The sequence below is a fragment of the Sesamum indicum genome, linkage group LG9, assembly GCF_000512975.1.
Source record: "Sesamum indicum cultivar Zhongzhi No. 13 linkage group LG9, S_indicum_v1.0, whole genome shotgun sequence".
Taxonomy (NCBI): Eukaryota; Viridiplantae; Streptophyta; class Magnoliopsida; order Lamiales; family Pedaliaceae; genus Sesamum; species Sesamum indicum.
In genome coordinates, this window is record NC_026153.1 from 3,731,512 (window position 1) to 3,755,183 (window position 23,672).

Genomic DNA, 23,672 nt, shown 5'->3' on the forward strand with positions numbered 1-23,672 from the left:
TTGTTTTGTTTCCTGAAATAAACTTCAAATTGGGAAGGTGGATATTTGTTGAAAGCCTGTTAAGTTGAAAACAGAAAAAGAAAAAGAAAAAGAAAATAAAGTTGCCAAGCTAAGAGCTGGAAATGGAAGTTGAAGGAAACACTATTATTTCATTCATACTGCAATTGACTGTTCTGAAGATATTTAAACCAGCTGCTAAACCTAGACCTAGAAGATGATGCTGAATCAGCTTTCTAATAACTAAAAATAGCTAAAAATTGAGGAATAGTAATGGTTCTCCTAAGCTAAGGATTAACCAGTACTTGCTGGCCTTTGGGTGCGAAGGCTTTAACGGAAAAGCTTCCTTGCCCTTGGATCTTTTCCATCTGATCCATCCATGTGGAGGTGACCCCCTTTAATCCCTTGCCAAATGTTGCCGTCCAACTTAAGTGATGAATGCGATTTCAAAAGCGTGTTATTCAAAACAGTGTCTTCCCAATTTCTGGGCCTTGATCAAACGGCTGGATTTCATCTTCCTCTTTGCAATCTGACGGCTACCATTCAAACTGGAAATGATTGATGAAAATTCTGAAACTTTCTGAATGAGTTTGTTTCCTATCTTTTCTCTGGAGTATAAAAGCAGATGATTATGAGGAAGGGCTAATAGATACTTGAGATAAATATCTTAGTTTCACTCTCTGCTTTATTTCCCAGTAGAGGCGCGCTGTAGTGGGCATGTAGGACAGAATTCCATGCATTGAGTCAAGTAAAGCATTGGTTTTAGTGCTGTTAATGGACAAGCTCACACGAGCTTGAAGGTTTTTGAGCTCTGCTTAGCTTGATTTTTGCTTACCACAATGATTTTACTAACCAAACTGATCCTATCTTGAGCTTGGGTTCTCCAGAGCTTCCATATTGTAGAGCTGAATCTCACTTTAAACCCTTCAGTTTTGTCACAAAATACTGCAGTGTTATATAGTATGTGAAAACTCAAACTAGATGAAGATAGACTAGAATAGAACTTCACCAGATAGAAAAGATCATACACCAACATTCCCTTCTGCCTAGAAATAATAATATTGATTAGAGTTCCTCGTTAAATCCAGAAGAAGATTAGATTTGTCTTCTTTTCTCATCTCCTTGCAAGCATTAGCAAAACAAGTGCATCCTAAAGCATGCTGTGCTACCTTGGGAGCATGCTCTCTAGAATAGACAGAAACCAACTGCGGGAGGGTGGGGGGTGGGATACTAATCAGTTGGAGTGAATCAAACTCAGGTAGGGGTGTCCATTTCGGTTAACCGAACCGAACCGAACCGAATTTTCGGTTAACCGAAAATTCGGTTCGGCCATTTGGAAAACCGAAAACCGAACCGGTTGGTACCGGTTCGGTTCGGTTCCGTTCGGTTTTAAAACCGAAAAAAACCGTTTTTTTATTTTTTATTTTTTAAAATAATATATTTTGATATTTTAAGCCGAAATTGGGATAATGTTGCAATTTTATCCAAAAATACAAATACCAAAATTAAATACTAATTTAATAGTACAAGTCACAAGTATAGAACAACTTCAATATGTTAACATTCAATATCTAAAAATAGTACACTTTTCTTTAGTTTTACTAATATAAATTATATAATATTAATATTATTATATATATAATTATATAATGTTTATATGTATAAAAAATATATTTTTTTTTATTATTTATAGAATTTCGATTTTCGGTTCGGTTCGGTTACCGAATTGGTGACCAAAAAACCGAACCGAAAACCGAATTTTTTTTTAAAAAAAACCGAAAACCGAACCGAAAATTCGGTTCGGTTTTCGGTTCGAACCGAATTTTCGGTTTCGGTTCGGTTCGGCCGGTTTTCGGTTTTTTTGCACACCCCTAAACTCAGGTGATAAAATGAAATTGAAGGGAATTAATGTTGAAAAGGAAACATTCTATTTCTTATGATTTCTTTTTTGTTGACAGTCACTTCACTGGTAGTTCAAACTGTAAGTGGCACCAGAAGTGTGTTGGTCTATAAACACGCTTTTGCTTGTTCTCCTATAAATTGGAAACTGATACTGGTTATTTGGCAAGTATCCTTTGGGAATGAAATTCATTTTGATTAATATATTGTTCTTTCCGATTCAATAATCTTTTGAAACCAATTTGAAATTTATTACTTTTTGGCACAAACTGCCACAGTGAGAGGACCATGTTGGGTGGGAGAGGGGTGTCTAAAATAATCTGTCAACCCACTTCCAAAATGCTGATATTTTTCTACATGGAAATACTTTACCACTAATACAAGCAGGTCTACTATTGCCAAGTTTCTGTCAACATCCTTGTATTTCCCGATTCTGTTGTGAATGGGTAAAAAATTCATATTGTCCAATCCTTGGAAACATCTTTGTGGTTTTGAGGATGCAGCTTGTAAGGTTTTTCACTAATTAAATGTATAACTGATAGAGATTTTTCTATAATCTCACACATGATGAAACAAACTGGATAACATGGTGGTGCATTTTGATTTCATGTGTGTTGCTCACATTTGAACAGGTTCACTAAATCAAAACACTCCTACATAATTATTGTGGATCAACACTTTCTTCATTCTTTGTCTTGTTATTTTGACAATTTTATTCTGCAGATCGTCTCGAACGGGCGAATAGCTATGTTAGTGATGGAGAGAGAAACCCCATTGGTGCAACTAAGAGCAATCCTGTAGCAGATCTTGGAGAAGGTGTTGGGAATGTTCGTGCCAGCGAAAGCCTTTGGGTAAAGTTGATACCTTTACATGGCTGTTGCAACAGTGAAGCCTTTCAGCTTTTAAACAACCGTATGATTCACTTGGCCTACTCTGACTTATGTTGCCTGTAATATTTACTCTCGACATATAGCAATCTCTTATATAGTTTCATTGATATCCAATGATCACCCTCCCTACTTTGGCAATGTAAGATTGATATACGGTTTGTTTGATTACAGAGTCTTCTCCCTAGTCTTGGGTTATGCATTTCCTCTCCGAAACTCGAATACATGAATGAAAAGACAACTTCCCTGGCCTGGAAATATGCTTTAATTGTTTGAAAACTTCCAATACAACCATCGAAAATGATCTCTGGCATTGTTTCTTGTTCATGTCCTTCATAAATGTGCACCTGTTGCTTGCTGAAGATCTATTGTATTTTGTCTCTGCATAAAGTTAAAAAAGCTGAAAGTAGACTTCATCTTAATGGATAAAGGTAATTACATTCGCCGAAGTGCTCTGGTTGTATGCAACAATGAACATCAGATGATTCCATCGCCTAAAAGAAGTTCATAGTAATATGTCTCCATGTTCTACTATCGAACAGTTGCTCCATTTTCTGTTCAAATAACACCTTCTTGATGTTGTATATGCGAGTAAAAGTATAATGTTTGTGAAATAATATTATCACATATATTGGTTTTTTAGTTACTTCTGGATTTACCTAGGTATACATTCCCAAAATGTTGCTGTGTTTGAGCATTTTGCCTTTATTCTCTTTGCAGGTTGGGCTGCTACCATGAGTGCGTACAACAATTTGCCGGAAGATTCAGCTGGTGAGTATGAAATGCTGATTATTCTGAATCTTGCATTACCAGTCATATCTGAACCTTTAGTTTGGATACAACTGTAATATGGATTACTTGGCAAAAGTTTGTTTGTGCATGCTTGGTTGACCTGAAAGTATATCTCCACGTAATAATTCTCTTTGTCTCTAAAGTGAACAGATGCTAAGTATTACAATTTCTTGCAAATGAAAATAGAATAGGGTTGCATGTCCAATTTACACTCCACATGCTTTTCTTGCCATTAGCGAACTTAGTTGGCAATTTTTCAGTTGATATGATTATTTGAATTATATGTGGTTTCAAACAGGTTTGAAGAAAGTTATACATTGAAAGTATGATATTGTAAATTTCCGTCTTCTGATTGCCATTCAGATTCAACTAATTGGTCATATTTGGATGCTACCTAATTATGTCAAATTCTTCTCAAAATTGTTTAGTTTCTCCAATGTTGTAATACTGTATGTCATAGCTAAGCACCAAACAGTAGAGTAGAGTCGGAAACGGAAATTCCATTTTTGCCTACAATTACAGTTTAATGTTTAAAGAAGAATCTGTATTTCACGGGTAATCAGTAAGCAGAGATTTCAATATACCTGGGTATTAAATCCTTTTCAACTCAGCGGCAAACACTTAGGTGGAGTCCAATTCAAAAGGCTTAGTGTAAATATTCCTAAAGACAAGTTTTTCTTGGGACATTTTCCTTAAAAGATTACAGCATGTTCGAAATACTCGGCCTTCAAAGAATAGGTGCAAACTCATTAACTATTCTTGTTGGTGATAGCTGACAGCCAATGTAAGAGCAGCAAACTGTTTACTGAATGAGTGTTGGGTACTGCATCTAATTCTTATTCGATTTCCCACATTGAGATTATACATGGTTTGGTATGTTAGTGCTCTGGAGGGTGAATCTTATCTGGTATCAACTCTAGGTGTACATTATTGTACCATCCTGCAACAAGCCCCCTTTTATCTGCATGAGGACTGGATACCACTTTCAACCTCTTCTGACAATTGAAGTTCTGATATACAGATGTGTATGAGATGCTGAAACTATGTGTGCTTGCAGTTAGGAATTTTAGAAATTCTGGCTCTTAGACAGAATGCTATTTTTATGCGTGTAGAAATCTCTGACTTGGTCCAACTATAGTGCCAATGAGCTTGACTTACTTTTCTTGTGTTTATCAGAAAGGCCAGTCTTGTACACAAGGAAAAGCGCATCAGCCTGGGGTCATGCAATTCTTCCTCATCTAGTAAGATACATATTGTTTTGCAACATCCGAATATAACCATTTCCAATGAAGAAAGAACAAACAAACGAATAAATAAATGATAAAAAGAATTTCCCTCCATTTCTCTCATGTAACATTGCTTTTTCATTTCTTAATTGCAGCTTATTCAACCTACTGCTGGGGCTTCTACCGGTTTCCAGAGAGATTTCTTGACCGAACTCCGACAGGCAATGCAGAATGCAAATCCTTCTCCGAACCCCTGACCTGTGGGACGTAACTCGAAATGCAACAAAATCGTCTGTCTTGGACTCGGTATCCTTTGACCTGTATGCTAATGAATTTCTTGCTTGTTCTCATATAATTTATGAGCCAAGTGCAAGAACCACAAAGATGGCTCTCCTTAACGTCGTGTATGATTATTAGGATGCTGTGTTAGTATAAAGTATCTGTTATTGTATGGAATTGAATTGAGTATCTTGTCTGTGTTACATATTCTATCCAAAACTCTTTTCCCCGATCGTATCTCAACTTAGTTTCAAATGCAATTGGCTTGCTGCTAACAACTATCTTTTTTTGCAATAAAAATTATGTCAATTCTTTCATTTACAGGAACGAACAAAACTGAAATTTTGCAGCTGTGATTGGTGTGGGTTTCTACAGATTGCAGATAGTGTCAGTCGCTCCACACTGGAATTATTCCTTGAGCAGCCAATCGCTTCTCGACCCAGAAAACGACATGTTTTGCAGTTGGTTTCTTCTCGTCGACGAGAAATGGCTCCACGGTGCTAACTCCTGAACCATACGATGATAGGGAGAATCCTTTCGGCCCTGTTGAATGATATTGGTTTCAGACTCCAAATTATTGAGAAAAAAGGATTAAAATATGCCATGCTAAAGTTTTGCCCTGTTAAATAAGCCCTTGTTCGACTTTTCAAGCAAATTAATTAAATGAGTAAAAATTAGACCTTTTTCATCTGAGAACACCCTTTGATTACAAAAAATCTACAAGAAATTAAATTAATTTCTTTAATATGACAAAGGTATTTTAAATTGAAGCAGGCACTGTATTTGAGACAAATGAAATAACTCTGAACTACTACCATTTAACATACCATTGATTCCATCAGGAAAGAATGCCCAAAATGTGTAAGGACTGCCCTTCTTCAAGAAAGACCCCTCCAACTGCAATAACATCATTCACCAACAAACAACCCAAATAAAAAATCCACATACTTTCTTCATCAATCTTCTCACACATCCATCCATCATACAACACATAAATCTGAAAATATATATGCATAGGGTTTTGGGCATATGCCCCGAGAAACAATAGTTAACGAAATTTGTGACGGATGAGATCACTGTTTTTAGTGAATTGTAAGGAAAATGGCAGTGATACTGATGCATAAGAAGCTCAGCAAACTCTTGAAATTGCAGAAAAGCTAGGACAAGAGTAGATGCCATCAACGCGGTTCCATAGCTAGCTTGTTGAATATGAATGATCAAATGAAGTTGAGTTCATTAGCCCCATTTAGTTCAGATTCTGTGGGACATAATCCAATTTTGACACAATGCAACTCAAAATGGCAAGAATGGTGGCGGGAGAAGTAGTTCATCGTTTTCATACCTTATTTTCATTGAAAGATAGCTGGAGCTGGGATATATCTTGTTGAGCTTCTAGTGTTTCTTTGAGCACAGGTATTACGTCCTCCTCCATCAACTGCGGCAGAGCCTTTGCCGGAGCTTTTGCTGCTGCCTTCGGCTTTGGAGCAGCAGCAGCCGTGCCATCGCTCTCGTCCTTCACGGCCTTTTTCTCCTTTGTTTCAGCAGCAACTGCTTCAGCTGTTACCATCATCATCATGTTAGGAATTGGTAGAAAAAGAAGGGAGGAATGAATTAAGTGCGCAAGAATTGACTTGTGGAAGTAGATGATTCTTGCACTGCCAAGCAACACACATTGCGCCGTTGGTTCACCACCTTAACTACCTGCCACTTACAAAAATCTTATTATATTTTGCCAAAACATTACAAGATACTAAAGTTTTGTCAAAACCTTAATAATAATAATAAATCAAACTGTTCAACACTTCAACATCATTATTATAGACTAGTTTAAGCTCGATTCATTAAACACGACAAATCCTGGACTCCACTGAAATATTAGCCAAAGATGGACAAAATATGTGTGAAATAATCAATCAAACTACTTTTGAAGCTCGATAAGCAATTGTGTGAACAGTAATGTGTTCAGCTCAACTATGTCACATACCTGTGAGAATCGGGCTCTGGGGGTGAAACAAGAAGAAGATGGGCAGCTCAAAAGGGAGACGGATCGTGCAGCCGCTGCCATGCCAAATACGCAATACTATGAATATGTTAGCCACTGACTTATGGTGTGTCTAAGTATGTTTTGTTGTTGAATATTTGGGAAGTGCAGGGCAGGTAGGGTGCCTGTAACCATAGAGGAGGAATGGATGGCTGAACAAGGAAGAAGCCTTTATTAGCCACACACTGCTCAACTGCATGCTTGCCACTGATTTTTCCACAAGATATATATATATATATATATATATATTTATTGTTACGATTTGTTCATTTTGTTGGTTTTACTGACTATATTCATTAGGTCCGTCAAGGAGTGGGGTTTTTACCTTAGCTCCATACCTAATAACTATTCATAATAATATACTCTTCCTTTTACCCTTCAAACACCCCTTGAGGTTGAAAATAAATTGAAATAAATAATTTTTATTTAATTTAAATTAAATTAATTCAAGCAAACAAAATTATTAATCAACTTAACAACGCAAGTATTCTTTTTTTCTTTCTAAACACTCCAATTTCAATATTTTTTTCGTTTTTATTTCTCGCTCTCTTAGTTTGTAGTATTGCTTAATTTATACTTTCCTCCGCAATTTATTACTATCATAAAAACTGAAACTATTACAAACATCCCGTAAATCTTACCCATATTATATCATAGTCATTAAATTATGGGCCGAAGCTCATTCTTAAGGCCGTGATGGCCCTAAAGAGCTCTCATAAAATGAATAGGGTAAATTACAATGACCTCTTATGTGATTTAACATAATTACGAATATTCCTTATTTTTCTAAAAATTAAAAATACTCCCTTCATATTTGATGAAATTATGTAATCCTTGAATGGAGGTATGAAATTGTCAACTTTTCTACTATTTTTTTTAAAATTAAAATTTATAAAAAAATCAAATGCAGTGGATGAAAAAAATTTAAAATTATATAAAAAAATTAGAAAATTTTAAAAATGAAATAAAAATATAATTTTGAATCCACAAGGATATTCTGGTCAGTTCACCATAAAAACTGAATAAAAATTTAACAGATTAGGTTAATTATTAGACATTGTAATTTACCCCAAATGAATAATTGGAAACATTTCCTTTTTCTTCTAATTAGTGTTGCTGTCTTTTCTAAACTAGCTATGACTGGGGTTTTGAAAAAATAAGAATGTCTGAATTTTGAATAAGCTTTTCTTGCATCAACTTTTTTCTACTTGTAACTAATATCTGCAGTGATTCAATTTTTCACAAAGGATTCCAAGTTTTTGCAAACACCTGGTAATCCGAGGGAGATTTGGAACCTACGTCATTGTCATCATTCACCAGTTTCCTGTTTACTCTAAATAATTTGGGCTCTAATCTTTCATCCAAGAATACACACACATCACATACTACCACCCACCACCAGACAACCTCCGAACACATTTTCCTCAAAAACGACAACTCATGCTCCGTAGGTTCTCTCTGCAACAAAAATGATTCATGGAAACAGCAAAAACTACACTAAATTCACCACCTCTCATAAGCTTATAAGGTAACATAGTCTTAAAATTACAAGCCAAAATTGATGCATCCAAAGACATTTAACCTTCAACATTGAATCCCTGCTCCTGTCATATTACCACATGCTATATTCATTTGGAGTCTGAAATAAGGCACTCGACTAACTTAGCTACTTCCTATAAAGATTTTTCTTACAACCCGAAAACTATGGAGGGTGTTGTCAGTTTCTGAAGTTTCCACTTTCTTGAGGTCTTAGGAGCCGTTGGCAGGTTGAGTGTCGGACTGTGGAGGTTCTTCCTTACGGCCAATGGCAGCCATCTGAATTCCTATGGAAGGACCATTGGTTGACCCACCTTGGGTAGAGCCACCGAGCGTGGCCTTCAACCCTTTCCTCTTCTTGGCCTTCTGTGCCCAACCGACAAGGCCGACTTGCACATGTTCATCGAATATCGATTTCTTGAAATAGGTTCCCATCTTTATTTCCCAGGCCAAGAAAAAGGTTTCAGAGATGGGGGATCGAGTGAAAATCGTAGTATATTGGAGGAAATGTAGCAAGATTCTGTTTACCTGTGTAACAAGAGCGTAGAGCGGTAACGTGCTGTAGCTGCAGAGCACCTGAATAAATACACTAAAACAGCGAATGAAATAATCGGGTTAGCGCTTCGAAACTTATGAAAGGAGAACCAATATAAGGTCCAAAAAAGGAGATTGATTAGACTGATTTTAAAATTACAAAAAACTGGACTCTAAGCTTTTGCTGTTAAGAAAAATTTTACAGTTGCGTTCTGTCTAAGATATGTTTCTCCGAACAGAATATTAACATCCCGTCAAGTTTCTTATAGTTCAAAGGAAATGAGGTGGCAAGTATATGTTATAAACTTGGAGGGCTGCTTTTGCAAATTTAGAAAAAGAGAGGGGTAGTAATCAATAATTACACAAACTTATGGGATGAACGCCATAAATTAACTCAAGAAAGAACTTACCCTATGATGAGCCTTGGAACAATGTAGCGGACTTGTCCCATTATGCAGGAGTCGAAGCCATATTGAACCTGAGGCCGAAGAGAAAATAAGGTATAATAAACAGAAAATAGCTCCTTAGGTTCATCAATCTCAATCAACTTACCAATATCCAGAAGAAAAATGCAATCTCAAAAGCATTTTGGAAGAGAATGAAGTGAATCAAGAAGAGGACAATTTGAGGTCGGTGGAACCAAAAGTGATTGTCAGAAGGCTTAACAACCAGTTCACCCTCAATGGCTATGTGTTTCTCGGCAACTTCATGGGCCAACTGGCTGATCACATGCTCCAGCTTGGTTCCAACGGCAAGCAGAAGCTGCAATATGAACCGTCATAAATATGAACTTAACAACACAGACCCCTGCAATATGAACCATCATAAATATGAACTTAAAACACAGACCCCCACACAGAGACAGAATTATCAAGAAAACACGTGCAGCTGCTACATGTAATGGGAAGCCACCATTACCAAGGAAGAACAAAAGTCATGCTAAAAAACATATACGATCGCTATATGAAAATTTTATATCACATAGAAGGGAGGAAGGATTTGCAGGGAGGAAGGATGATCTACAGGGAAAAAAAGAAGTAAATAATTTGTGGTGGATGGAAGGGGTACTCACAATGAAAGGAATAAACGCAATCCAAAAGTAAGTATGCCAACCTGCAACCAAGTAAAATTGTATTATGCATCATTTTCCAAATTATGGTCTTGGAAAAGCTAAATCCTCACGTATTTGCGTTTGATATTGTTTTAGAAAATTAATATGCATTGGAGGCAGTATTGGGACAAGTACACATCTCCCTCTTCATAATAGATGGAAATATAACTATATTAATGGACCTACTGAATTCTAAAAATCCTATAAAGTCTTGATGGAAATGTGTCAATAAGTTTTTGTCTTCTCTTTTAAATGAAATGTCTTTCAGAAACGGAAAATGAAAAGAGTGGTCTCAAGATCTATCAACAACCAGAACAAAGAAACTTAAGAAAGTGCATATATTGTAACCAACTGAAAACAACGCACTACTGTTTTCCAATTAGCATTTAGCAGATAAATGTCAAGGACCTAAACGACTGTACTACGGCAGCAAAGCTTGTGTATAGTCTACAGAGCAAGTTAATTAGATTTGCATACCATTAATGTTCAACAACAAGAAGATGATGACGAAAACCCACAAGTACCAACTGCAATTAAATAAAAGAAAAGGAAGATATTAATCCATATATGTACTAGGGGAATGGTCAAGGCCAAAAAGTTGACATAAGAACATTCGCGTGCTAATTGAAGAGGAAACTTAACATTGATCAATCTCCTTAAAGAATCAATTACCTTATGCCAACAACTCTCTTGAAGTCATCTTCCAGAGCTCGTATCATGTATTTGTGGAAATTAAACTTTGGGTTTCCTCGGCAATGTGTCTGTGTCAAAGTACGAGGTTATTAGCCATACACAACCAGAAACTGCAAAAAATGTGGAATATAGTACAGCACATTCAAGTCAAAGTAACGACAACCACTAAGAATGTCTGGTGCATACCATGATAAAACCTAGTCGCAGAGTTGCGTAATCTGACTTGGTGACTGATCCATAGAATTGCTTCAAAAAGGAGTGCTGAAAGTATATCACAAATAAATATTCATTTAGTCATCTCCAACTCTTAGGAAAAGAAAGGCTGGAAGTGCAAGATTGGGTACTATGGTCTCTCGCCATTTATGTAAAGTATGGCATGTGTGGTAATTTGACATACTAGTGTCGAGGAATCACAAATTAGCGGAGGAACATTTACATCAGTAGCATTTTCATCATTTAGGGAGTCTTATTACTTAAAAAGTTGAGACTTCTCAAGGACAAAGAACTTACCAACCAACTCAGTATTGCAGAATGTCTACCCAAGCCCAAAAACCGCTTCTTGATGAAATCATGTTGATGAACATGGGTGACCTTGGGCAGAGCTGCATGCGACCATTTATCATTAAGACAGAGACAAGAAGATAAATTATTGTTCCATTTCTCAAACACAATTTATGGGTAGAACGCCTTCACATTTCACAGAGTAATATATTAACAAAGTATCATGTTCCTTAAACCTCGTTTGTCCTTCTGAAGAGGACGCTGGAACTACCATATCTTTCAAGTGTACAACATTACTCATGCTAGAGGCAAAAGTGATACATAAAAAGCAAATAATGTGGTTAAATGTCATGCTATAAATTTCAGTACAACACATGTTAGAGTAAATTCTTGAAGCAGTGGATATACCGTGTTCAGTATCATAATCGTCTTTCGCTATGGAGTCTTCCCAATACTTCCATTGCCGTATCTAGATATAAATTTCACAATTAAACAGAATCTTGGTAGAAAGGATTAACGGCATAGACATAAAAGCAAATCTAATAAGTTGCTCACCTTTGCCCCTCCAAATATGATAGTGAGAACAGAAAATGTCACATGGACAATTGCTAGCACAAAGATAAAGATATGTAGATGATGCAATGCTTCAAGTGATAACAGTGGAACCTTATCCTGCAGACATACAACAAAAGTAACAAATTAGACTATTGGTGATAGATTCCATGATTAGCATGCAGAAAACTTTACATACTGAAAACAAATGTACGTTATGTGCATATGCAATGACATAACAGATTAACATGTGAAACAACAGTAACGGGGATGTGCTTGTGATGCTACAAATTGGTTAAAGAGTACGTTGACCCCCGCAACTGCTTCTGTTTTTTTTTTAATTTTTAAGTTTCCAACATGAATTCTGCATTTTCAACATAATCATTCTCGAATTCTCAAGTTTTACTACACTCTGAATTTGTAAAGTTTTCTCATTCAAATGCCATAATTCTGCATGATATTCAATTCTCTTCTAATAACAGTAATAAAATAAAAAATGAGACAGTGTGCATCATGCCAACCTAGGCTACTCTTGGCAAATACACCTACTGCAAAATAATGCATCCATGTGCAACTCATCCAGTTGTCCTGTGACAGTCCAAGATTCCCCAAATCACCATCAAATAATTTATACCAGAAAAAGGTGGAGAAATAGCATGTGACTATGCTTACAGCTACTCATATCTCAATTAAGCACAAGCAAACAACAATGTCCATAAGAGAAAAGAAAACACACGCTCATATAGATGCTTCTGAACATTGATAAGCACTCCAGTACATACACAATTGAAAGCCATAGATCTCTTCCACAAGGTATCATAAAACATAACATTAGATTCACATTTCAACCCAAATGAAAGAAGAACAAAGACTTTGAAAGTACCTTTGCAGCACAGTAACCTGCAGCAGCGGCTTCTTCAGCGAGCAAGCGCCGGTGATGCCCACTCACTTCAGGAGAAGCATTGGATTCTTCCCCACCGGAAGCAGATTCAGAAGATAACGAGCATGGAAGCAAGTGTTTCATAATATCAGGAGGCACGCAAAGCTTGACGATACGGCCTTGAAATACAGTCAGCAAAAGGGAAATGAACCCCAACAGCATCAACTCTGCTCCGCCCCCCCAAAATCATCCATCAGATCACAATTACAATGTAATCTTCAACGAAAATGAAATAAAATTCTCTTCTTGTCCAAACCCACATATAAAAGTACCAATTCATGATTCTCCACGGAAAAAAGAGAAAAAAAAAAGGCCATAATTGTATGGAACTTTATAAGCTTTGAATAGTAAGAAAAAATTAGCGTAAACAGAGGAAAGATACCTTCTTTAACTTTCTGTAAAGCTTCATAGAGTGGCTTTTGGTTCTTCTTCTTCAAATACTGCACATATTCCGTAAAACGTGAAACTTTAGCAGCAGCCCAGATTTCCAAAAAGACATAAAAGTCAATCTCTTTTCAAGAACAAAAAAGTTCATAACAAAATTCAAAATCCCAACAACTCTACTTCAAACAGAACTAGATACTAGGTTTTCCAACCATTTAAACAAGATAAAAGATGAAGAAGAGAATTGGTTTCCATCTTCTTCAACCATCAATCGAAATCAAATTAAAAAAAAAAAAACATTTTTCCATAAATCATCGCCTACATTCCGCAGCAACACACTCTCACAGAGCGCGAACGCACACGCATAAACAAACAGAAGTATATGGCCGTGCGTGAAATGAGAGACCTTTCCGGCATAGTGAAGGAGACGTTCGGCCGCGAGAGAGATGGCGACGATGACGGTGCAAACGGCGGCGACCACCCACGTCGGCGTGAACTCCAACGTCGTCCCTTCTCCTTCCCCACCCCCACTCATTTTCCTTCGTCTCTTTTCCCAAGAAAATGCAGACCCACTTCAGTTACTCCAGGAAAAAGTAGAAAGAATCAAGATAAATGATTAAAGGTTGGTCTGTGCGTGATTCTTGTGGAAGGGACCAACAGCAATGGTTATGGACTTATGGTAGAAGATAAGGGCGGAAAGAGATTGCAAACGGGCTTGGGTATAATAAAGCGGTGAATAATGCTGCGGAGATTTGGAGCGTCAATCGCTGTCCGACATCGACATCTGTGTGTGTGTTTTGATGTTTGAACAATGGCAATGTATGTAAAGTGTGTGAGGTGTGTGTTGTTATGTTTCCATTGATGTAACAGTTTTTCTTTTTCTATTCAAATGTTAAGGGTGTGTTTGGTAAGAAATCGAATTTGGAGTGTATTTTTGTAGTTAGATTCCTTTTCACTTTTTCTTGAAAATATAATTTAATTCTCCGCGTGGTATTTGTAGTTTGGATTTAGATTTACAAATAAATGAGGAAACTCATTTAAGATTTTATCAATAGTTTATAAAATATAATCCAAAATGAGAGTTAAATATTTAGAATATTTTTTATTATAGAATTGTTCAAATAAATTTAAATTATTTATTATTAAGAATTTGAGATGTTTGCAAACAGAATATTAGTGATATATAATTTGCTAGACATATTAAAATCAAGAAAAAAATTAAATTAATTGGTGAAATATTCTTGAACTAAAAGGAGAGAAAACACATAATTAAAAATAAATAGGCCTCAACTCCAAAAAGAATTAAAATTGATGAAAACATTTTTAAATAAATGGAAAAGTAGATAGACTAGAAGATTAAAATAGAACTAACATATGATTTAAAAAAAAAAAAAGAACGAGAGAGAGAAATTAAGTACAAATTCGATGAAAAGTACAGTAAGAACAATTTACTCGTCCATCGTGTGTTTTATAGCAGATATATTTGTTCAAGAGCTATTTGTTCAAAATCAATAAAATAAAAAATAAATAAGCAATTATTTGAATATATATGATCCTAGTATAAATAAACTTTATTGATAAAATAAATTAATATAAAGAGATTATACGAATATAAAAATCAAAGAAAAATTATATACAAAAGGCACATACTTATTGGTTAATTTTTCTTTATGAGATTAAATTCAACCTCTAATCAATATATTTGTCTTGTAACAATCAATAATTTTACTCATAGAACTAGCTTCCAAGCATTATTTTAATTACCAAAAAAGATAAGGATTACAAATATTTATTTTAATTATAAAAAAAAGATTACAAGCATTATTTTAATTACCAAAAAAGATAAGGATTACAAATATTTATTTTAATTATAAAAAAAAAGATTACAAGCATTATTTTAATTACCAAAAAAAAAAAAAAAGGTTTCGAGCATCATTTCGGGACTCAATATGAATCATCATCGTACTTCAATTACTTACTTTGGTGGTTTTCTTGAATTGCAAGACTTTAATAAATAGCTCTGCAATAATATCACTGTCTGTCTTGCTGATTATTTTTGGCATACCAAACAAAGCCCTAAGGTGAGTGGCAGTTGTTGCATGCATTTTATTACATGACACGCTTTTCACAAGAAAAGGGACCACTCTATAATTAATTTGGACAGATGCACTCCTCTCTTTCCTATTTTCCCATTATTATATCAAATTTGACTATGGTTTTTCAGAATGCAAATATAAAAAGCTACACCCTCCATTCTCATAGGTTTGGCCAACCATTAATCCACATTCACCTAAATGCCGATCCGGATCGAGATTGTATGTTGAGGTACGACATCAATTGACAGAATGACGATATGACGAGGTTGTACATTCGATCTGAGTTGATAATGAGGTCTACAGGATGCAACGAGTCATGATTTAGAGCGTGCAATAAATCCGCAATCCCATAAGTTCGTTTATAACACATCTAGTGAGGTTTGACGGGATAGCTTCCAAGTAAGACAAGTCAATGTCTAAGTCGGATTTTGCTCAAGAAATATAATGCAACCAATTGCGTGACTAGATTCTGGTGTCATAAATACATACTTCTAATAGAGATTTTCAACATTTATAAAGGTTCAATTGTCGTAAATTACACAAAATCACATGTCAAATGCATTGTCCTTAGATATTTCAAGCATCAACGGTTGCTATGCACGGTTTATTGGGCTTGTTGGATCATGTGCGATGAAAATCAGCGACAGAAAATATATTGCAATACATATAATTAAATAAAAATACAAGATATTCACAATAAAAATTAGGAGTAGGATGAAATGTTGCGTCACATTATTCAAATATTTTCAGGTGGTGCAATTAAGCAATTCATCAGCCAATAATGGCGCCGAATATTTGGATGATTGGAAAACTACACAGATTCATACTCAACAATGAATCCATGTGATGTGAGGGGAACATATTCAATTATTTTCACAACACATAAATTCCTTAAATTAAGAATCCAACTGTAAAGAAAATACTTTGGGGAGAATAAAGACAAATTTGACATTTTTTTTTCCATGATTCCTTACCCTTCCCCAAATTTCAAAAACCTCAAAATTTTGATGAAATAATTAAATTTATTAACTTTGGAATGTAAAAGTTAAAATAAGAAAAAAAAATGCAGAAATATCAATGGGATTATTTGTGTACTACTTTCTACCTAATTGTAAAATTGGACCTCATTATAAAAGAATTGTAGATGTGAACCTCACTAAGGAGAGTATTCGCCTATCTTAATAATTATAAAGAATCTAAAATTTGGAAGACGCGTCGTGAAAGCCACAAAAGTTAATTTTTGACTTCAGCAATTGAAAGGGTGTTTGGCTAAATTTATCTAAAAATTTTATGGCTAATGCATTTTATAACAATTAATTTAAGACTGAAAAGACGCGTTAAGAAAGCTACAGGTTAGTGTCTGGTTGAATTTATTAATGATCTTATAACTTTATTAATGTTATCAAATATTTATGGAGTTTGTAAGACGTTATATCTTGTTCTAACGATATTTTTTTTAAAGTATTTGGATAAAATAAGATTATTGAGCTTATAAAAAATTAGTATTAAAAATTTTGTAATTAAGATCAACAACACCAAAAGAGAATAAAAGTGTGAATATGCAAAAAGATTTTTTTTTATTTTTTATTCGACTAAAATATTCTTATGATTATGTTAGTTTTAATGCATTTATGTAAATTAGTCTTATTATTATCTGAAACTTAATTTTGATAATATCTTGAATTAATAAATACATTAATGGAAACATTGAATTTAGACAATTTCAAAATAAAATTACAAAATAAATTTCATTGATTTGTTTAAATTCAATTCTAAAAATATTAAATTTATGTAGTTAATTTTCTAAGTACATCTATTGGTATATATAAACACATTTATCTACACTATTATAAGAGTGTAAGTATTACATAATATATTTTTTAATTTTTCTGAAAGACAAAAAAAACCTCTATACAAGAGTTATTAAAATATTAAATTAGCATACCATCAGTTAATTTCTTAAATATTTGTAGGGGGGAAAATGAACAAACACTTTATGACATTTTACAAGTTCACAATCATCTGTCATAAAACTAAGAGACAATCCATAAAAAATTTCTTCTATGTTGCATGATATAAATTCTGACATACTTATCATAAAAGAAACAAAAATATCACGAGTTTCATAGCTGCCAATTTATGGCTAAAACTGTAAAAGTCAGCAACCTATACAACTGCAACTATCATTTCCTAGACTTGGAGGGTTTGAATATGTGCTCCTTGTAGAATTTGAGTTCTGCTATGCTTTCTTTGATATCGTCCATTGCTCTATGTTTGTTTTCCTTCCGAGGAGCCTTTTTGCTATCTGCCAAACACAACATTCATATCCAAAGTTATCACATACCATAAAGCAACTTTACCTCGAAGAAATTTTGCAAGCAACATATTGGTGAGTAGAATGAGACAGGTTTAGAGAATAACGGAAAAATGAGAAAAAAGGAAGAAGAAACAAAATCTCAACGCATTTATGTTTGCTTGAACTAAGGGGGAGCAAAACTGTCACCTCTTGGGTACCAACGAAGACATAAGGCCTTGATGCTGCTGACATCAACAACAACGTGAGAGAAAAGAACAGCCAAATTTGGCATGTATTTCTGTAATGGGAAAGTCCAATAACAATATGAGAACCAGAATGCTTCATAGCATGGAGAAGTTAGAAAGTCAGAATACGCAAAACAAAATGATATATATAATGTTGTGTACTTTCTCCATTAATACCTACATGTTCTAAATAAAGTGAACCACATGAGTTAATTAAATGCAACAAGACATGCTTATTTGAAGCTTCCGATGCTTTAAATATCTGTGGTGCAATATTGTGAACGTTACAACAAGTTCAGAAAATAACTAAAATTTAGAAATATTTGATAAATTGTTGCCTTTGACATGCACTACAGTTACAAACTGTTGCCTTTGACATGCATTACACAACCATAGTGACGGAATGTTGCATTATAGCAAGATTAACAAACAACAAAAAAGTTTAAAATCATATAATACGTGCTTGCAGTTGCATTCTCGGGCAACTTCTTCCTTCTTCTTCCCTTGTGCATTCTCTAACCATATCCAGAATTAGCCATAATAGATTTTATTTTTATATTCCAAGAGTACGACTTATACTTCTTCTCATCATCCAGAAATGTATCCGTTTTTTGTACTTGATATCTAGTCTCATTCATGTCCTTTTTATCTAGTAAATAGTCGGTTAATGTGAAAACTCATTGTATAAAAAGATTAAATACAACAGTCATTGCCATGCTTAAGAAAAGAATATTTCAAATGCTATATTACAAGTTATTTAAAGCTTTTCTTACCCTTAAAAATAGAAGATCCATGTAGACCGAATTCCCTGCAATAAGAGGAGTATATGCACCGACATTTCTCTTGACAAATTCCACAACCTACATAGATGAAAGTATAAAACACAAACACACGTGTAGGAAGCACATTTGAAGTTTGTATAAAACCAAGCACAAGCAAATATTTAGATTAGAATCAGCTTAGAAGCTTGAAATAGGACAATGCCAAAATTTCTCTTTCCACTATGGATCAACTTCAGACCATAATCACAATATCCTATATGAAATTTATTCAATGAAAAAAAAAACTAGACAACATCTTAAAGAATTTTAATAAAGAACATACATGCTAAAGAAGGTTTATCCAGACCATATCTTTTCTTAATAGTACATATTAAAACAAAAAAAAAAGAGCTACTTGGACATTTATAATATGCAATCTACCCTCTTGGGTCGGACTATGGATGTTGGTTATCCAGCCAACACAGGAGATCACTTCCATGTTTCATCGATTATCTCCAGCAGTCTACAGAAATGACCATGGCTTAAACCACAGAGTACAGCATGCAATACACAAGTAGCTCCACGGGGGATGTAGTGGCAAGGCATAAGCTTGTATGAGTCAGTGACAGACTTCCATTTATGGTTCTATATACTTTTTTACTGTTGATGGAATGCATGACCTACTGGCAGAGAGAGAACTCTCTCTGAGATGGTAAGAGACCTTCTACAGCCTACGAGGCTTAAAAGCGCAACTCAGTAGGTAAAGAACTGGAAGCTTGCAATGGTTGTGAAGCTTCCATATGTGATATCTTAAAGACCAAAAGGTAGCATTTATATAAAGATACACGTTTGCGAATGACATGGATATAAAGAGACATGCATAGGAATCACAAGGCAAACGTTACCCGCTTTTCAGCTTCTTGTTCACTTATCTTACTCTGGAGAACCTTCTTTGTCAGACCTGACCACCAATAAGACTTTGTGTGACTAGCATGTCAAGGATTAAATTCAAATAAAATGAACTCTGTATGTCTTCAAAATCTGAGCAACATTATAGTTTATCTCTGTTCACTGAAATACGACAAAGGGCTATAGCCTTCATTTTAGGAAATGAGACCCAAAAAAAGGATAAATAATGACAAATACATTTCAATGTGCTAGTGCTATTTTTCAAACTGATGACCCTGAGACTAGTTCCGAGACAAGTATTCTTAGGGAAGATATCCTTTTCTAAAACAAGAAGACTTTTGATGTTTTATTAAATGTTGAGATATGCCATTATATAGAGAAGCTAACAAAATGTGCAAAATCTACTTACCACTGGCCGAATGATGTTCCTGACACCATTCTCCCATTTTATCAAGACACTCCTTTGTTTGATGAATAACCAAATGAGGACCCTATTGGAAAAAAAGAAAAAGAAAAGATTGAAGTTTGATATTTAAGCAGGAGAGTGAAACAATAACCTAATTAAAACAAAAAAAGAAATCAGGAACTTACAGTCTTCAGAAAACCAAACAACAACAAGAGATAGAGATGAGCGCAAATGCTATTTCAAGAACTTTCAAGAAAAACTAAAAATAGGTTGATCTTACCTCAATCGACTTGGTTAACAATCCATCTGTAATCACACATGCGATCTCCAAAATTCTATCAACTTCAATATTCAAACCTGCAGAGCCATAAAGAAGAATGTTCAGTTATAATTGTTTCTGTTGAATAAATCATGCCATAAGCCTGACCTAGTATGGCATATACTTCAGTCGAAATGGGAAATTCCTCATTTTTTTCTTCCCTTTTTTTGAGCAAAGGGAGAAGGTGAAATGCAGAGATAGAAAAACAGTCAATACTAGTTTAAGAGAACGAACTTATTCAACACATAAAAAGAACAGGATTGAATAAATTTATTTTGATGCACAAGGACATAACACTCAAGTGTCTATACATATTCCAAGGGACTTCTCCGCTGGCATTGAAAACTCTGGGAATTAAGGGCTGAGTTCTTGTGATGTAGTTGATTATTTGCATACAATTTAAGTAACCAATGGAATAGGATATCATAAATCCACCCTCAAATTGTTGGCATATAGCATACTCCATGAAGAAAGCAAAATGCCTTTCAGCATTAACAATTAACGAGTGATATTTCAAAATTCCACCATAACCTTCTTCTTCAAGTTCGATGAAATTGTACCAATGATTCTGTTTAAACCATAGTGAAAAAATAGTCCACATTAGCCATCATTCAATCCAAAAATGCTCTCTGCCGCTGTTATGGTTTCGGACATAGTGGCTAGCCCTGCAACTGAATCTGTGGGGGAAAGATTTGCACAACTGCATGATGGTTTAACAAAGGATACTGCAAGAATATCAATGGTTGAGAAGAGAAGGCCAGATAACAGAACCAAGAAGTAGAAGTTAGATAAAAAACTGGGATTTTAGAATCTGTATGTGATGGGTGTTCGACATCAATATTAATGCAGGATATGGGTGAAAAATAAACAAGGCTGAAAGTGAAAAGATTTCCAATGAGAAGAGATGGATTTTATTATGAAGGAACAAGTGGAGGAGACAGGTTGCAGGAAAACAAACCTGAAACAAGGGACCAAAAATGAACATCTATTTGAAGACTTTTTTGCTTATCAAACTCAGGACTCAAGCTGCCTCTCCAGAACCTAGGCCAAAGAGGAAGTTTAAGTCTTTGTTTTAAGCTGGATATTACAGCTAATATACTAGTCAAACAAAACAAACTCATGAAAATGTTAATCAGCTTATAAACATGAGAAGAGAAAAAAAGCTCATAAGCATGAATAGATGGAAGAAAGAAAAGAAAAACAACCTAAACAGCCTTCTTAAACTTCTAATCAGCAAGAAACGTCAGAAGAAGAAACATGCTTTTAAAACTAATGTGCAAGAAAATTGTGATGCTTTCACAGAAAAATCCAAGCTTCATATGTTTTCTGCCAGTGACAAAATCTATAAAGAAATAATTACAGTTTATTGATCCACATAACATGAGAAAATACTAATTCAAAGCCAAATTTTTACCGGTCATTTCCAAGTCAATCCACACAAGTGGCATCTTGTACGTTCCTGGAATCAATTCTAACGTTCGTTTATCCCCATTCTCATTTTTCAGCAGGCGTCCATCTCCAGAACAATTGTCTTCTCTTTTACAACCATCTGCATCACGTCGTTTATTCTTTTGTGTTATTTCATGGATGAAGAAGTGGAAAAATGCTAAAAAGTTCAATATTGTAATGCTAATGCGGCATAATTGAGTCATAAGGTAATTTGGCTGCATAAAACAGTATTAAGTACTTTGATCAGTTGAAAACTTTAGAGAAACTTTAGCATTCAACTTCAGTTCTAAACCAATTAAAACCTTCCACCATGAAATACAGGACAATGAATAAAAGTAGCATGAAAAGGGAAAATCATCTTTCACAATTGACACTCACCAGAAGCAGCGGGAACAGTAATCTGTTCCCTAGCATCTTCAACATCAAGCTCAAGCAATGAGAAGGCATTTGAGAGCTGATTCATTTCCACTTAAAAAAGATGCTAATCACTGGTTCATTAACCTCCTGAAGAACACAATATTAGAAAGAAATGTCCCAATAATTACATTTCCCGTCCGAAAAAAAAGTGGATTAACAGTAGAAAATATAAAAGCATTTATCCTCATAGAGTTGCTTAAATAACAACAAATGTCAAGCTTAGAAACTCGAGACAAAACCCATCCCTCAATCTGCAAACTTAGCAGGAACATTTACAGCACAATTCTTAGTCAACATATCATGTACAGATGGGCTCTCCATGTTGGCAAATCAGGTACGCACTACTGTGCCAAACACACTAAAAGAGAACAAATCAGGCATACGGTAAAACAAGAAACTCAAGGAGCAGGGAAGGCGATGAACCACACCTCCTCGCGATTTGACTACTTTCACGGCGGCTACGTCGCAGGTAGAGGTGAAGGGATGGGAAGTGAGGAGGAGGAAGAACTCAAATTGACAAAAGATCAACAGGGAACAATTTAAAATAGTAAATCAAAGAAAAAATTATCAAAATACCAAAAAAAAAAAAAAAAAAAGAGCTTTAAACAAAATTAAGTTCTTATATTTGGTCAAATAAACTCAAATTCTCTTAAAAAACTTACTGGACTTTCTTCTAAAAAATAGAAATAAACTAATTAATATTAAAAAAATCTCAATTTTTTTTTTAAAAAAAAACCCTACAATGAGAAGAAAATTCTCAATTTATAATCCAAAAATTCTTTTATATAGAAATATAGTATTTTTAGTTTATCTTCCCGAGACAAACTGAAATTTGTTGACAAACTTTTAGGAAATTTTCTCCCAAAAATAAACAATTTTGTTTTTCAAAAAATAAGGATGAATTTTTCTAATATTGAAAATAAATAAGAATCGTTTAGACACAACAAGAAAATTATTTTTAAACAGTTTCCTCAGACTATTAGGGTAGAGAGTTTGATCCTTGGGACTCTTCCATATATTTTTATCTTTTGAACTAAATTTTAATTATTTGAAATAAATGAATCTAATATACTTGACATATTAGTTATGGAATTTGCATTCAGGAGTTTATCATTGATTAACTATATAGTTGGAGAAAAAGGTTCATACAATTTTATGGATTTTCATATCAAATAAGATAAATTACATCTAATATATTCAGTGATGCTTCAGATACCTCCTAAAATTATATATATCCAGAAAATTGTAATCGTCATTATAAATACGTCTTATATTCAATGAAAAAATTTTACATATATCACTTAAATTGAATTACATTTGACAGCCCTTCAAAAAATGTTTTTATAATTTCACAAAAAACCACAAATATTTGTGTAATTGAATCTAACATTATCGAGTAGAA

At 34.5% G+C, this 23,672-nt stretch overlaps 3 protein-coding genes and 1 non-coding gene across 5 annotated transcripts in view; 1 reads left to right on the forward strand and 3 right to left on the reverse strand.

The window, feature by feature from the left end:
• The window catches only part of LOC105170849, a 6,106-nt gene extending 783 nt beyond the window's left edge, over nucleotides 1-5,323 (forward strand). The window contains exons 3-6 of the transcript XR_002287793.1: nucleotides 2,620-2,808; nucleotides 3,504-3,554; nucleotides 4,752-4,816; nucleotides 4,957-5,323. This is a non-coding gene — a transcript (uncharacterized LOC105170849). The remainder of the gene's footprint in view (nucleotides 1-2,619; nucleotides 2,809-3,503; nucleotides 3,555-4,751; nucleotides 4,817-4,956) is intronic.
• Nucleotides 5,325-7,327, reverse strand: LOC105170488. Its single transcript, XM_011091262.2, has 5 exons — nucleotides 7,065-7,327; nucleotides 6,712-6,781; nucleotides 6,423-6,637; nucleotides 5,908-5,977; nucleotides 5,325-5,623 (listed from the first exon to the last, which is right to left on the reverse strand). Exons 1-5 carry the CDS (start codon nucleotides 7,143-7,145, stop codon nucleotides 5,469-5,471), a joined length of 591 nt encoding a protein of 196 aa, XP_011089564.1. The 5' UTR covers nucleotides 7,146-7,327; the 3' UTR covers nucleotides 5,325-5,468.
• Nucleotides 8,612-14,233, reverse strand: LOC105170489 (MLO-like protein 1). The gene is made up of 14 exons (XM_011091263.2): nucleotides 13,779-14,233; nucleotides 13,371-13,428; nucleotides 12,932-13,155; nucleotides 12,052-12,168; nucleotides 11,905-11,965; nucleotides 11,506-11,597; nucleotides 11,182-11,256; nucleotides 10,975-11,063; nucleotides 10,780-10,829; nucleotides 10,264-10,304; nucleotides 9,744-9,953; nucleotides 9,602-9,669; nucleotides 9,186-9,246; nucleotides 8,612-9,092 (listed from the first exon to the last, which is right to left on the reverse strand). Exons 1-14 carry the CDS (start codon nucleotides 13,905-13,907, stop codon nucleotides 8,871-8,873), a joined length of 1,497 nt encoding a protein of 498 aa, XP_011089565.1. The 5' UTR covers nucleotides 13,908-14,233; the 3' UTR covers nucleotides 8,612-8,870.
• On the reverse strand, nucleotides 17,433-22,813 carry LOC105170490 (oligoribonuclease). 2 transcript variants are annotated; one of them, XM_020696573.1, is made up of 9 exons: nucleotides 22,699-22,813; nucleotides 22,232-22,357; nucleotides 21,819-21,953; nucleotides 20,366-20,442; nucleotides 20,089-20,170; nucleotides 19,676-19,731; nucleotides 18,783-18,869; nucleotides 17,972-18,006; nucleotides 17,433-17,773 (listed from the first exon to the last, which is right to left on the reverse strand). In XM_020696573.1, exons 2-9 carry the CDS (start codon nucleotides 22,314-22,316, stop codon nucleotides 17,770-17,772), a joined length of 561 nt encoding a protein of 186 aa, XP_020552232.1. In that variant the 5' UTR covers nucleotides 22,317-22,357; nucleotides 22,699-22,813; the 3' UTR covers nucleotides 17,433-17,769. The 2 variants fall into 2 exon arrangements, with proteins under 2 accessions (XP_020552232.1, XP_011089566.1); XM_011091264.2 differs by having other exon boundaries at nucleotides 17,540-17,773; nucleotides 17,972-18,062.